We start from the raw sequence: 15172 nt of genomic DNA, 5'->3' as shown, positions 1-15172 counted from the left end.
AGTCTCCCTTCAAGCAGGGAGGCCAGCATACACCCGGCCACACAGCCACACGAGCCACTGATCCCCAGTGGCTGGAGCAGAGCTGTGGTGAGGAGCAGCAAGGTCACACTTGCCTGCCTGGCATACTTCTCCCTCCCTTGACCCCATCTCTACTTTTAGTTGGCCTAAGCTGTTCCAGTAACACTTTGAAGAGATGTTTTCAGCTTTAATAAATTTCAAACTGTACGACCAATAAAAGCTACTTTAATATACAGTTTTCTTCTACTGCTGTGAGACAATAAAAATAGATCCTGGTCTCTGCCCCCAGCCCTGGCACACAGCCCCTAAAACCCTTTCATTTGCTAAGTGGTCAGAGCACCAGGTGCACCTCTTGTCCTGATACTTGGTCCTTGACCTCTGTTCCTGACACAGGGCTCCTGAAACCCATGTACCTTCCCTGATTTTGTGCTAATAAGGGAACTCTGTGGGTTGGTCACCAGAAAGACCAAGCCATGATGAGAAGCTTGTCATTTCCAGCCCTGTCCCCCACCCTCCAGAAAGGGGAGAGAAGCAGGAAATGGAGTTAATGACTGAGCATACCTATTCGAGGAAGCCTCCTTTAAAATCCCCAAAGCAAGGGTCTGGAGAGCTTCTGGGTTGGTGAATCCATCCAAACCGGGAAGGTGATACACCCAAACTCCTCAGGGACAGAGGCTCCTGCACTAGGGACTCTCTCGGACCTCACTTGCCCTGTGGGTTTCTGCATGTGGCTATTCACATCTGTTCTTTGTTACATCCTTTAATAAATGTGACCTAGTAAGCAAAACGTTTCTCTGAGTTCTGTGAGCCGCTCTAGCAAATTACTGAACCCACGGTGGGGTGGGCATCTCTGATCTCTAGGCGGTCAGTCAGAAGCACTGGTGACAACCTGGATTTTGGACTGGCATCTAAACTGTGGGACTGAGCCCTCGACCTGTGGGGTCTGACAGCATCTCCAGGTAGATGGTGTCAGAACTGAGACTGCAGGACCCCCAGCTGGTGTTGTGGAGCGCTGCTCAGCGCAGGGGAACCTCCACACATTTGGTCACCAGGAGTGAGGGCACTCTGCGTGGAAGGAGACATACAGGAAAGGAGCACACAGCAGGGAAGAACAGTGTTCTTCCCTACATAGGAAGGGGAAATAGTTTTTCCATTACAATTGTTACTCACACTTATAAGCTTAGAAAACACGAGAACCCTTTACGAAACAGGAAGCGTGGAGCAGCTTCCGTTTTGAGGGGCAACCTCTATCCTTTCAGGTGGACACGCGCCTGCTCTCCAGGCCTGGTCGTTACCTCACACGTGGTGCCCGTGGACCGTGCTGTCGCCATCCCCACCCTGCATCTGCAGCTGCATCTGCGCCTGCATCCGGGCAATCATCTCCTGCATACGGCGGAGCTGCGGACACGAGATGGACACATCATTGGTTCTCGGGCTCTACTGTCCCCAAGCAGGCTTTACGGGGGTCCTGTGATTGCTAGTACTTCAACATCTGTGCTCTCCCAAAACATGACCATGAGTTAACATACAAAAAACTCTTACAAACCAGTAAAAGGACCAATGGCTCAACAGAAAACTGAGCAAACGATAATAGGCAATTCAAATAAAAAATAAAAATTATCAAGAAACAGAAGAAATAAGAAAGACAACATGAGACAGTTTTTGATCTAAAAAGGTAGGAAGGAGTTGCCACTACCCAGTGGGGAATGTGCACTAAAGGGGAGTGATGGGCCCAGCTACTTTGGGTGATTCAAATGGTGAATCTTCACCCTCCTGCATCCCCATCACTTTTTTTTAAAATTTGTTTCATTTATTCTATTTTATTTTTTCTTGCTATTTCTTTTTTAAACATCTTTATTGGAGTGTAATTGCTTTACAATGTTATGTTAGTTTCTGCTTTACAACAAAGTGAATCAGCTATGCATATACATATATCCCCATATCCCCACCCTCTTGCATCTCCCTCACACCCTCCCTATCCCACCCCTCTAGGTGTTACAACAAAGCACCAAGCTGATCTCTCTGCGCTACGCGTCTGCTTCCCACTAGCTATCGGTTTTACATTTGTTAAGGCATATATGTACATGCCACTCCTACACTTTGTCCCAGCTTACCTTTCCCCCTCCCCATGTTCTCAAGTCCATTCTCTAGTAGGTCTGTGTCTTTATTCCTGTCCTGCCCCTAGGTTCTTCATAACCATTTTTTTTTTTTAGATTCCATATATATGTGTTGGCATATGGTATTTGTTTTTCTCTTTCTGACTTCACTCTGTATGACAGACTCTAGGTCCGTCCACCTCACTACAAATAACTCCATTTCGTTTTTTTTTATGGCTGAGTAATATTCCATTGTATGTATGTGCCACATCTTCTTTATCCATTCATCTGTCGATGGACACTTAGGTTGCTTCCATGTCCTGGCTATTGTAAATAGATGAGAATTACTACTCCAGATTTCTTTTGATTTCCATTTGCATGGAATATCTTTTTCCACCCCTTCACTTTCAGTCTGTATGTGTCCCTAGGTCTGAAGTGGGTCTCTTGTACACAGCATATATACGGATCTTGTTTTTGTATCCATTCAGCCAGTCTATGTCTTCTGGTAGGAGCATTTCATCCATTGACATTTAAGGTAATTATCGATATGTCTGTTCCTATTACCATTTTCTTAATTGTTTTGGGTTTGTTATTGTACGTCTTTTCCTTCTCTTGTGTTTCCTGCCTAGAGAAGTTCCTTTAGCATTTTGTTGTTGTTGTTGTTTTTTAGCATTTGTTGTAAAGCTGGTTTGATGGTGAACTCTCTTAGCTTTTGCTTGTCAGTAAAGGGTTTAATTTCTCTGTCGAATCTGAATGAGATCCTTGCTGGGTAATCTTGGTTGTAGGTTTTTCCCTTTCATCACTTTCAACACGTCTTGTCACTCCCTTCTGGCTTGCAGAGTTTCTGCTGAATGATCAGCTGTTAACCTTATGGGGATTCCCTTGTATGTTATTTGTTGTTTTTCCCTTGCTGCTTTTAATATTTTCTTCTTTGCATTTGATTTTTGATAGTTTGACTAATATGTGTCTTAGCATGTTTCTCCTTGGATTTATCCTGTATGGGACTCTCTGTGCTTCCTGGACTTGACTATTTCCTTTCCCATATTAGGGAAGTTTTTCAATATCTCTTCAAATATTTTCTCAGTCCCTTTCTTTTTCTCCTCTTCTTCTGGGACCCGTATAATTCGAATGTTGGTACGTTTAATGTCCCAGAGGTCTCTGAGACTGTCCTCAATTCTTCTCATTTTTTTTTTTCTTTACTCTGCAGTAGTTATTTTCACTATTTTCTCTTCCAAGTCACTTATCTATTCTTCTGCCTCAGTTATTCTGCTACTGATTCCTTGTAGAGAATTTTTAATTTCATTTCTTGTGTTGTTTGTCATTGTTTGTTTGCTGTTTAGTTCTTCTAGGCCCTCATTAAACGTTTCTTGTATTTTCTCCATTCTACTTCCAAGATTTTGGATCATCTTTACTATCATTATTCTGAATTCTTTTTCAGATAGACTGCCTATTTCCTTTTCATTTGTTAGGTCTGGTGGGTTTTTACCTTGCTCCTTCATATGCTGTGTTTCTCTGTCTTCTCATTTTGCTTAACTTACTGTGTTTGGGGTCTCCGTTTCGCAGGCTGCAGGTTCGCAGTTCCTGTTGTTTTTGGTGTCTGCCCCCAGCGGGTAAGGCTGGTTCAGTGGGTTGTGTAGGCTTCCTGGTGGAGGGGACTAGTGCCTGTGTTCTGGTGGATGAGGCTGGATCTTTTCTTTCTGGTGGGCAGGACCGCGTCCAGTGGTGTGTTTTGGGGTGTCTGTGGATTTATTGTGATTTTAGGCAGCTTCTCTGCTAATGGGTGGGGTTGTATTCCTGTCTTGCTAGTTGTTTGGCATGGGGCGTCCCAGCACTGCAGCTTGCTGGTCGTTGAGTGGAGCTGGGTCTTAGTGTTGAGATGGAGATCTCTGGGAGAGCTTTTGCTGTCTGATATCACGTGGAGCCGGGAGGTTTCTGGTGGACCAACATCCTGAACTCGACTCTCCCACCTCAGAGGCACAGGCCTGACACCCGGCCAGAGCACCGAGACCCTGTCAGCCTCACGGCTTTTGGGAAGTCTGAGGTCTTCTGACAGCGTTCAGTAGGTGTTCTGTAGGAGTTGTTCTTCCACATGTAGATGAATTTCTGATGTATTTGTGGGGAGGAAGGTGATCTCCACGTCTTACTCCTCTGCCATCTTGAAGGTCTCACCCCATCACTTTTTATCACTATGGTTTCTCTCCGTTTAGAAAGGCCTCTAGGCAAGTGTTGTAAAAGATTTACCTCAATTTTCTTCAGGTAACTTTTGTGATTATGTTTTTAACATTTAAATATTTTATCCACAGTGAATTAATTTGGCCAAATAAGTGTTTTATTTTTGTTTCCAAAAGGCTGGCCTGTTTTCTTATTATTTACTCAACATGCCTCAATTCCACCACTTTAACAGGTCTCAGCACCACCTTTACCTCAGAGCACATTTCCATACTTCTGATCTATTCCCAGACCTGCATTTACTTATTATTAATTTTTTAAAATTTATTTATTTTCTTTGTATTTGGCTGCACAGGGGGGTCTTCGTTGTGGTGCTCGGGCTTCTCACTGTGGTGGCTTCTCTTGTTGCAGAGCACGGGCTCTAGGCACATGGGCTTCAGTAGTTGTGGCACACGGGCTCAGTAGTTGTGGCTCGCGAGCTCTGGAGCACAGGCTCGGTAGTTGTGGTGCACGGGTTTAGTTGCTCTGCGGCATGTGGGATCTTCCCAGACCAGGGCTCAAACCCATGTCCCCTGTGCTGGCAGGCAGATTCTCAACCACTGCGCCACCAGGGAAGCCCCGACCTGCATTTAATCAGCCTAACCCGCCTGTACCAAACTCTGGACGACCACCGTTTGATGTTTCCGTAACCAGTAAAGCAAGCCTCTTTTTGTTAGTCTGCTTTTTATAGAGCTTCCTGTGTTTCCCCATGCTTAGCCTTCAAGACAAATGGAATTACTTCAAGTTCTCGCTAAAACGAAGAACTCAGCAAACACACAACTCTGTGGGAATTGAGTTAGAGACAGCTGTGATCCTCACACTGAGCATCCTACCTACAAAGCTTTGTGTCTATTCAAATTTTGAAAGCAGTTTTCAGTAGAGCTTTTTCTAGTTTCTTCCCCTATATAAGCCCTACTAGGTATTTCTTTCGTTTTTATTAATGATGCTGAATGAGCTTCTTTCATTATATTTTCATTGTCTATATATGGGAAAACTGATTTTTAAACATCTTACAAAAACCAGTCATGTTACTGAATTCTCACTATTTCCAACTTTTCCCACTAAATTGCTGTTGGGTATTAAATGAGATAATATATGTAAACCAATATATACACTTATGTATATATATACATATTATCACGTGCAGATATATATATAAAACAGATTAGTTATATATAATATGTTCCTTTTCAAAAAAAAACAAGAATAAAAACTATATGAACTACAAATAATATTTTTAGGTATACACTAAACAGTAGACTCAAAAACAGAAAAAGTACTTTTCTACTTACTTCAGCTTCCTTTTCCAGCAAGATCTGGTCTTTATTCATGTCCTCATTTTCCACTTTTCTAAGAGGTGAAAGAAACTACAATTATAACATTACGACAAATATAGTTGGTCATTTCTGACAAAAGATGCTCAAAGTAATATTTCACTTTATATTTCTGAGAAATATATCTATTGAAAATTGCATAAATTTATCATTTTTCTGATTAACGACATGAATAAGAAAAGAAAACGATGAAAAATGGAATACGAAATGGAAAATTCAAGACCTCTTTCTTACTCTAAGCTGGGGGGTGGCACTTTCGACTTTACCCCCAAAACAGTAGGTATTATCTGAAGAATACTCTTCTAAGATAAGTTATGAACAAACACTACAACAGTCGTACTTAAAAAAGGAACAGGATGTGAGTGTCCAAGTGGAGAAGCCAGCGCAGGAGGCCCTCTGAGCCCTTGAAGACGCGGCTCCACGTGGGCCCACTCCCTTGGTACCACAACCTGGCTGTATTCCTCAGACTGGGATGTTCTCGCTGCCTCTAAGTCCCTTCTTCGCATCTGGTCCCCAAATCAGTAACACCATAAAGCAGACTCTAAAGTGTACCTCATGTATGTACGAAGGACCTTGTGTTGAAACAGGATCCAACACAAGTCTTTGGCCTTTCCATCTAGAGCTGTTCTTGATATGCAACGGTTAAAGATACCTTTTAACAGGCACAACAAAAAAACCCCACCCCAAACAAAAACAAACCCCAACCCCATGATTTGATTAAATTAGCAACAAGTATCTCCCAATCGCTTCTGAGTAGGAAACCAAATGGTGATGCTTAGTGGTCAAGGCTGAGCTGGACACACAGAGGAGAGGGGGACAGCATGACTCGAGGTGACCAAATATGGACCGAGGGGACAGCATGACTTGGGGCAACAACCTGCCGCCTCTTTTGAGTCTCTCGGATCGGAAGTTTTCATAGTGAAGGTCCTGGGTCACCTCTTGGAGATCCTGCATGTGAGTGCTGAAAGAGAAAAGGATGCACCAGGGCTATGCCATTTGCGTGGAAAAAACACCCAATGAAGGACACAGAAGACACACCAGGAACTAAGACCCCAGATTACTTGGTAAACAGTACACAGAGTTGCTGGAATTTCGGGATAAGGGAATGAGGCTGTGGAAACATCTAGAGGCGCATCTCTTTGCTACCACGATAAACAACGCACAGACACACCCAGCTGGGCCACAGGGTCTCCGCCACAAGCACCACCCCTTGCGTGAGATCACCACAGTGGACAGAAGGAGAGGCACACAGGCTTTAGGAGATTGTTTAGGTAAACAGTGTCTGAAACAGAGCACACTTTTCTGAAAGAACTTACGAAAAACAAGCAATTCAAACATTTGTGACTCCTTAAGCTTAACGTGTATGTCACAAAGAGCCTATTAGTGTCCCTGTGGAGAAAACCATAAATCAAAGTACTTATCTTCTGGATAAGACAGAAACAGCACTTTGCATCTTCTAATCATCTTGGAAAACACTCATAGCTTCGGCCCAGCTTTTTCAGATACTTAACCACTCAGCTCTGAGACAGGATCATGACAGCCAAGGGCCTGTCCCTGGAGGGCTTGGGTGCACTTTCACACCTGACATGGTGACTGAATTACATCTGACATAACTTGAATGCCAACTTTAATGGTATTTTTAGTGATTTTAATTCACCAAAAATTCCTAAACCAAGTGAGACCTACGTGGCCTGTAGAGCAATTTTCAGTTCTTCAAAATTTATCTGGACCAGCCGTTCTTTGATCTCAGAATTCTGATGAAAGAGGGGTTAGATTTTAGCAACACTCTTTCTGTTAGCCTCTTTATTCAAGGGCAACAACAATGCATGTCTGTTACTAAATGTACAATTTATTTTTAGAGGAAAAAAAGTCTGTTTTTGTAGTCAGGTCTGTTCTAGCTGCTAAAAACCGACTGGAGAACCTCAAGGCTAACCAGGGCCACCTCGTGTGAGAGCCTGAGGGCTGATGGGCATGCTGCACTTCAGCAGTGGCTGGAGAAGGCTCTCAGGGTCCCAAGCAGCGAAGCTGTCCGTTTCCTCACCAGAGCAAGAGGTGTCCTGTGCGTGGTACAGCCACACCACAGGTGAGGTCTAGTCTACTTTTAGCATCAAAAAGGTCTTTGAGATTAGGAAGGAGGGTGTATTAAGCTACAGGCCCCAGGTGGAAGAGGCTAGTCTGCTACAGTCCCAGAGAGCGGAGGGCCTTCTGCATCAAGCCGGGATAGCCCTGCTGCAGGAGCACAACGGAGCCGGCGTGGCTCGCAGGCCCCACGCACACCCCCCACTCGAAAGCTCTGCTCTCCGAGCCGGTGGGAACGCACGCGCGTCTTACATGAGCATCGTCCTCAGTTTCAGGAAGTCGTTGTGCTCTGGGTTCTCCACCTCCACGACGCCCCACGGGTAGAGGCGGCCTCTGACTTTCTTGCCTTTGGCTTCAATCAGCTGATTGGATCCAACCACAGAGAATGGGATACTGGCCTAGAAGGAGACACACGGGGTAGACTGGCTCCACACAGGGAACCCCAGCTCTCACTGCAGACACAGGAGCGTCAGCACAGGGTGAGCACGCTGCTGCCAGCCACGAGGCTCACTTGGAGAACTGACGGTTCACATATCTTACTCGCAAGTGGCGGTTCTTTTCCACGTGGGACAAACTGTAGGAAATCAAACTAAACCTGCAGTAAGATTTCTAAGCCTCAGGTAACAGCTATGCCAGAATATCTTTAGAGCAGAACTACCACTGTGACCAAATCTACCTGGCAACCTCAGAGGCCAAGCCTTCTAAGACTGTGTGCTTTGCCAGCTCTTTCCATTTTAAATGCACTGACTACGGGAAAAAGGAGTTAGTTACACTGTGTACTTGGAGACAAAGCGCCTACCTTGAGAAGTCTAGTCTGCTCTTTAAAATCTTCATCTTCATCTGACTCTGCATCAGGTAAGTGATAGATTTTGATGTTATGTTCTTCAATTTCATCCAGAATCTGAAAGAAACACCAAACCAGGAGCAACTGTAGCAAACTGCATACTATTTCAGTCAAGTCTAATGCATCATATTAGAAGTATGTTGGAATTATCCAAATGTCAATAGTCCTATTGATTAAAATCATTTTCAAATGATTTTACAAACTGCTAAAAAAGTATTCATGCTTGCACTGAGGGACCCTCTGTCCAGAGTAACAACAACGTATCACCACCTTCACTGCACAAAGCAGCAGACTAACGACAGTCCCGGTACAGCAGGTAAAAGCAGACCACACCACAACCAGCCTCCGGAAGGAGTCCTGCAGGTAGAGAAGGGAGATGCGCCCAGAGGGAACATCTCCTCAAAGGCATGGAGGGGAGGACGCAAGGGTTGTGTCTTGGGAATTACAAGAAATCCAGAATGGCTGGAAGGTTAAGACATCCAGTTGGACAGGACAAAGAAACAACTGAGGTGGACGGTTCCCTGAATGCCACCAGGTGAGGGACCTAGGGGTCTGGATTTTATTCAACAGGAAACAAGTGGTCAGCAGTGTAATCTCACAGTCTGAACTATCAACCAAGTAGTAGAGTAGCCTAGAGGGAAAGGGAAACTGGGCTGGAGTTGAAGTAAGCAGGCACTCACCACCAGCCAGTCCACTAAGCAGCAGCCCCAAGCCCCCAGTGTCGGTGCTCCGTCAGACACGAGGTTGGGGCTCTGCTTCTACTCTCACGCCAGAGTCTGGACCACCCAGGGAAGGGAGAGCACAAGCAAGTAAGCAGGAAGCACCCCTACTTCAAACCTGCTCCCCAGTTTTCTCCTCCTTAATGTGACCTGAAGGGCCCTGCGTGGTCAAAGATCTTGGATGAACCCCCTGTCCGCACTAAGTTGGGGTTTAAGAGAAGGCCCTCCTCCCCGCACCCTCTCCCCCTCACAAGCTGGCCCTAGTCTGTTCCTAACTGCTTGTTCCCCAATGAGATGGAGAAGCTGAGTGGTGAGCGTGACCCTGCCCTGCCTGCTCCCCGCTCTGCAGCAAGAAAGTGATGGATCAAAAATAAGCACACCTCCTCACTGTGGGCGACTGCAGAGCTACGGGGCCATTCTGAGAGACAGGGAGATGGGCAAATGTTCTTAGACTGTGAAGGAGGAGCACACCCACAGGTACAAGGAAGAAACCGGATAAGGAGAGGGACTGCCAAGGCCCACGATTTCAATTCCTTTCGGCCTTTGAAATCGAGCCCGAAGAATTTTGGACACAGGATCAGAGATGGGTATAAAGCTTCCTAACCCTGACAGCTGCCCCTCCTACCTGTCCGAAATTTAATGTAACATCCTATAAAAGGTGAAGTTCCCTTACGTGTAAATTGCCAAGACACTTATTGTCAAGCATAGAAACGCCTAAGCTTTCAGGAACTCTTCCAAGGGCCTGAATACTTCCTAAAACACTGGCAGACACGTGAGACAATAAAGGAAAGGGCTGACAAACACAAGTCCGTATTAGTTTAAAGCTCCGCTTACAGCAGAAGACATCAGGAGAGACATGAGGTAACACAAAAGTCCAACTAGGTGAAGCAATCTGCAGCGCGACAGTCAATGCCTAAAAATACACGAGTATCTGTGAGTCAATAAAAATGCAGTGAAGAGCAGCAAGCTCTAAAACCCCAGAGAACACGGCAACGGGCTTCAAGCACCGTGACAGAAACTCGCACCAGCAACCAGGCGGACGCAAACTGCAACGAGGTGCCGTTTCCCGTCTCTCAGGAGGGACCCTAAACACGCCGGGAGCACATCCAGAGCTGCTCCAGGGCCGCAGAGGAGCAAAAGCTCACACTCTGCTTTGGGGGCTGCAAACGGCTACAAACCTGTTTTGAGGGAAACGCAGCCCTCCTTCAAAAACATAAACGCACCTCAGTCCCTTTCTAAGAATTCGTCTGACTTACACAGTTGTGAGACGACAGAGGCGCACCGACGCTGACAGCATGGACATCAGCAAGGCCCGCTCTGTGCCAGCCAGGCAGGGACTGTCCGAACCCCCCGCCCCGGCCCGGGGAGCCCAGCACGCACCCTCTTCTTCAGGCGCTCCCGCTCCTTCAGCGTGAGCGTGTCGGCTTTCGCGATGACAGGCACAATGTTCACCTTGTTGTGTATCGCCTTCATAAACGCAACATCCAAGGGCTTAAGTCTAAAAGTCATGTTTAAGGGAAGAATAAGGAGATCACACTGAACTTTTTTCTCTCAAAATTACCCCAATTCTTATAATAAAATATGCAGTTTGGAGGAAAGTTGGAAACCCACATAGTAAACACGAAATCTTAATCTACACACCAGGTTTCCATGGTAAATGCTTACTTACCCGTGTCCGAAGGGGGAAATAAAGTAAAAGCAACAGTGCACCCTGTTATCGATGATGTGCCGTCTGTTCAGACCGCTCTCATCATGCAGGTACCGTTCAAACTGCTCATCGATGTAGGAGATGATTGTCTTAAAGCTGAGAGAAACACAAACACGACTAATCACGGGATACAAGAGGCAGCTGTCCCAAACTTCAAAGGCAAAACGAGCTGTTCTATCCCCTGCCTCTCCAGCAGGTGTGACTTAATAATTCAACTGTAAGATGGGGACAGAAAACCAACTCCTAGGTTTGGCAAGATGGAGGCTTTCGGAAACTGTGCTAAGAATCATTTCCGTAAGTGTTGAAGGTCAAAAGCCCGGATGGGATAGGTTACAAAGAGGCTGAGCTGACTGACTGAAGACAGTCGGGGCAGAGTGGGAGCAGAACACGGGAGCTAAGGGGTGCCTGCGAAAGGAAGGGAGAAACCCCCGGTGAAGGAGAAAGACGCAAGAGAGCCCTCTCCTCCTTCCTTCCCTCTTCTCATCAGTGCTGGAAAGTTGGTGCTTTATGCTTACGGGGATTAGAACCAGGGGAGTCTGTACAACGAAGGCGGATTCTCTGCAAGGTACAGGGGACAGACTGCTCTTACATTCTACTTCTGGATTTCTTTACTTGTGCAAATGGTGCAACAAGCAGCCAGTTACAGACACTAGCTCTGGAGCAAGTCTCTTAAGAGATTTCATCTTCTTGAATATGGAAAAGAGAAAGGCTGTACTACCATATCTTGTCCACTGGCCATGGTCCAAATCAAGGTGCTTTATTTATTCTAGCATTTGCTGTATGGTTGGCTTTGTGATATCAGATCTCACTAGAACGCTCTTACAGAAAAAAATACTCATTCCCTGTGAAATTCCTCATTTAAAATGCCGTAATTAAAATGATTTAAATTGTCTCATTGTTTTATTATACACAGCTACTCCAAACCCAGCAATCAGTCATCAACATTACAGACTGAAATACGCAGAAACAAACGTAAGCAGGCACACGGCCTCGTCACTGTGGGGGCTCTGGGGCACGTACCAATCCCTGCAGTTGATGGCGTCCCCGTAGCCTGGTGTGTCCACCACGGTCAGCCGCAGCTTGACCCCTCGCTCTTCAATCTCAACAGTTGATGCCTCAATTTGGACAGTTCTTTCAATTTTCTCTAAGAAAAAGAAGAAGCAAACTTAGTAAGAGAACGTACCTTAAAATAGAGCCAGTTTGCAAAAATGAGAAACTACCTGTTACTTTCTTTTTATTAAACAAATGACTCAGAAGTTCTCTATCTCTCTTTAAGGACAGTTCTCAGAAGGTAACATGAGGACTGTGTAAAAACGACCCAGGGTCAGCAAAGGAAACATCGCAGCTAAGATTAAAGGGCTGCTTGGGAGTTGAAAATTATAATTTCTGATTCCCGGGACAAAAAGAACAATTAATGAATTCATTTAAAAACTGTCCAAGGGCTGCAGTCGTGTTGTGGTGGCCCAAGTCCCAGACTGATGTATGCACAGTTCATCCACTCAACAGCCTCACGAAGCCCAGTGTCCAGTGCTGGACGCTAACACCTAGGGGAAGAGGTCCGATGACACCTATGCCCACAGAAATCTTCTGTGTATGCCCGTGTTTTCATGAGAACACTGATCCTCCCATCAAACATACAACATAGGCAGGAACTATTACACTTTGTAGACAAAGAAAACAAGCTTGGAGAAGATGGACCATGGTACATGGTCTGAGTGTGTATAATCGAGATCCAAGGACGTCAGGTGCAGCACACCTTTCCCTACCTGACTGACGTTCTCCTTGTGTCTAGAGCCAAACAAAAACAAATAAAACACAAAGCTAAGGCACAAAATACTAATTATGCACTCTGTAGCAGCTTTCATGTAGTGCAGCGTGGAAACTTCTGTACCTGCGGCTCCAGGTATGACTCTTTCTGGGTAGAGGTCAGTCAGGAAGAGGCTGTTTATGAGAGTTGATTTTCCGAGACCCGACTCACCTTGAAACAAAAAGGAAATTGATGTCATGACGTTATATGTGTGACACAGTCAAATCTGTTGAGCGTTTACGTGAGGCCCGGCCCTGGACTGAGTGCCTCACAAACATCCGTCTCTGCATCCCATGTGACGACTGTGAAAATGGCACAACCCTCCCGGTCCCACTGATGGGGAAATAGGGGCTCCAAGGTCAGTAGCCTGTGTGCTCAGAGTGCTGTCCAGAGCAAGGCCTCAATTGGAATCCAGGTCTGTGAGGCTCCAGAATCCGTTAAAATCATAAACACAATGTGACCTCTTCCCAAATATGTGGAATGGACTTGAGGTGGGTTTTTTTTGAGAAAAGGAATGCACAGTAGGTTTTCAGGTATGGGCTCCGCTAACCCTTAAACTCATCACGTTTCAGAGAACTGATCACACACACACGTCAACAACACCCAGCTTCCCAAGCTGTGGCATCAGGGCACGGAGGACGGATGGACAGCTAACCCTTGCGCACAACCAGTCTGCCATCTCCCCTGTGACACCAAGGCAGGAGCAGGCCCCCTGCCCTCTTCCTGCTTCACTCACAGCCCCACATCCCACCGCTGGCAACCACCATATGTCAGGCAACTTCCTGCTCACTTTGCTGAGTGTAACGCGACCAATTCGGGCAGCGCATAGCCACTCAAGCACTTAACGAGTTAAAAATTCCACTTAAACCACTGTGTATCACGTATTCTGAATATTTGAAGTTTAACTTCAAAGAAGATGCAAAATACCAAAAATTAAAATTCCTATTCCAAGGAAGCATGAACAGATTCCAACACTTTACTAGAGGTCATCATCTAAGGCTTAAGTTTGCATGTATTGGTCCAACTGTCCCCTGGGCACCTCGGTGCGACCCCCCCTCTGCGAAGTGCCTGCTCAGCCTGTGGAAGGAGCATACATCTGATTCAAAAATTACCTCTGGGAAAATCAAGAACAGAAGACTGAATCTGAAATTTGTAGACATACACAATTAGAACTGCACTTTAACTAGACTGCCATTTTCATAGATGAAAAGGAACATTAAAAGGACAAAAACAGAATTACATTTTGAACATGTCCAAATAGAAGAGAGCAAGGATATGACCTAATACACACTATCCCAGCAAGTTGTCCTTTTAATAAAGTGTCCAGCAACGCCCTTTTACACGTTCACTACACTTGCAGGGGACTTTGCCAGGACGTGCCAAGTCCTCTCCCCAAGTGCCAGGCACAGGTGTAGGTGCGGGGACACAGCAGACAACAGGATGGGTAAGTCCCTGCTCCCATGGAGTCTGGCAGTCCAGCAGGGGAAGATGCCAGGCAAAGCCACTCTGTCACCGACTGAATGGTGACAGCTGTGACTATTACAACTGAAAAGGGACCAAGGCCAGAAGATAGCTAAGCAAAGGTGCCTGAGTGGAGATGGCTGATTCTAAATTACGATGAGTGATTCATTTCACTTGGAAGAGCTTCTGGGTAACATCTACAAGTAATCTGCTTATTAACTCAGAACATGATGCCGCCCTTGGGCTGAATCTCTGAGCACACCTAGCTTTGCTCTGTTCTGATACTTTCACTAGTATCTCTATCCCAGCTGGGAGTGTCCCAAATAGGTGCCTTCAGATGGGGGAAACAAGACGCGAATGAAGGTGTGGACCAGTGTAAATCCATCACCATCCAAAAACTTTAACACGGAACAAACGGCAGGCCCTCTCCGCTGCGTCTGGCAGCTTTGGCTCAGCATACAATTACTTAGCCTCCGAGGTTGGTTGGTGCTGCCGCCCCTACCGGTAGCCTGTTTCTCTGCACTGCCAAGCAATGTTCTGTCGTATGGATACAACACAACCTGCTGCAGGACAGACACCCGAGCTATGTCCAGAAAACTGGCTTTGAGAATTCACACACAGTCTGCGACGTGCTATCACTTCTCTCGGGTGCGCCTAGAAGGGGACCGCTGAGTCACAGGGTGCGCATGTAACTGTGAAGAAAGGGCACACTTTGCCTTCTCACCAGCTGCTCCACTGCTAACACTTGCACTGCCTGCCTGTAGCACTTCAGCCAGTCTGGCGGGTATGCAGGGCTACCCCATGGTGGTTTTCATGTGTGTTTCCCTGATAACTGAAGAGGACGTCATCGTGTGTTTACCACCCATCTGTTTACCTCCCGTGAAATGTCTCTTCAAAT

The 15172-nt window shown here is 46.0% G+C and overlaps 1 protein-coding gene across 2 annotated transcripts in view; it reads right to left on the bottom strand.

The window, feature by feature from the left end:
• Positions 1–1312: 1312 nt before the first annotated feature.
• SEPTIN2 (septin 2) overlaps positions 1313–15172 on the bottom strand; it is a 29536-nt gene continuing 15676 nt past the window's right edge. Inside the window, exons 4-12 of one of the 2 annotated variants that reach the window (XM_065880696.1) lie at positions 12898–12984; positions 12027–12150; positions 10968–11102; positions 10679–10796; positions 8535–8636; positions 7988–8133; positions 6534–6617; positions 5615–5672; positions 1313–1416 (exon numbers count right to left, since the gene is read on the bottom strand). In XM_065880696.1, the coding sequence (XP_065736768.1) occupies positions 1315–1416; positions 5615–5672; positions 6534–6617; positions 7988–8133; positions 8535–8636; positions 10679–10796; positions 10968–11102; positions 12027–12150; positions 12898–12984 (956 nt within the window). In that variant the 3' untranslated portion in view covers positions 1313–1314. The remainder of the gene's footprint in view (positions 1417–5614; positions 5673–6533; positions 6618–7987; positions 8134–8534; positions 8637–10678; positions 10797–10967; positions 11103–12026; positions 12151–12897; positions 12985–15172) is intronic. The other variant, XM_065880697.1, reaches the window with a different exon arrangement.

The sequence above is a fragment of the Phocoena phocoena genome, chromosome 7, assembly GCF_963924675.1.
Source record: "Phocoena phocoena chromosome 7, mPhoPho1.1, whole genome shotgun sequence".
NCBI lineage: Eukaryota > Metazoa > Chordata > Mammalia > Artiodactyla > Phocoenidae > Phocoena > Phocoena phocoena.
This window is presented reverse-complemented; position numbering and strand designations above follow the sequence as displayed.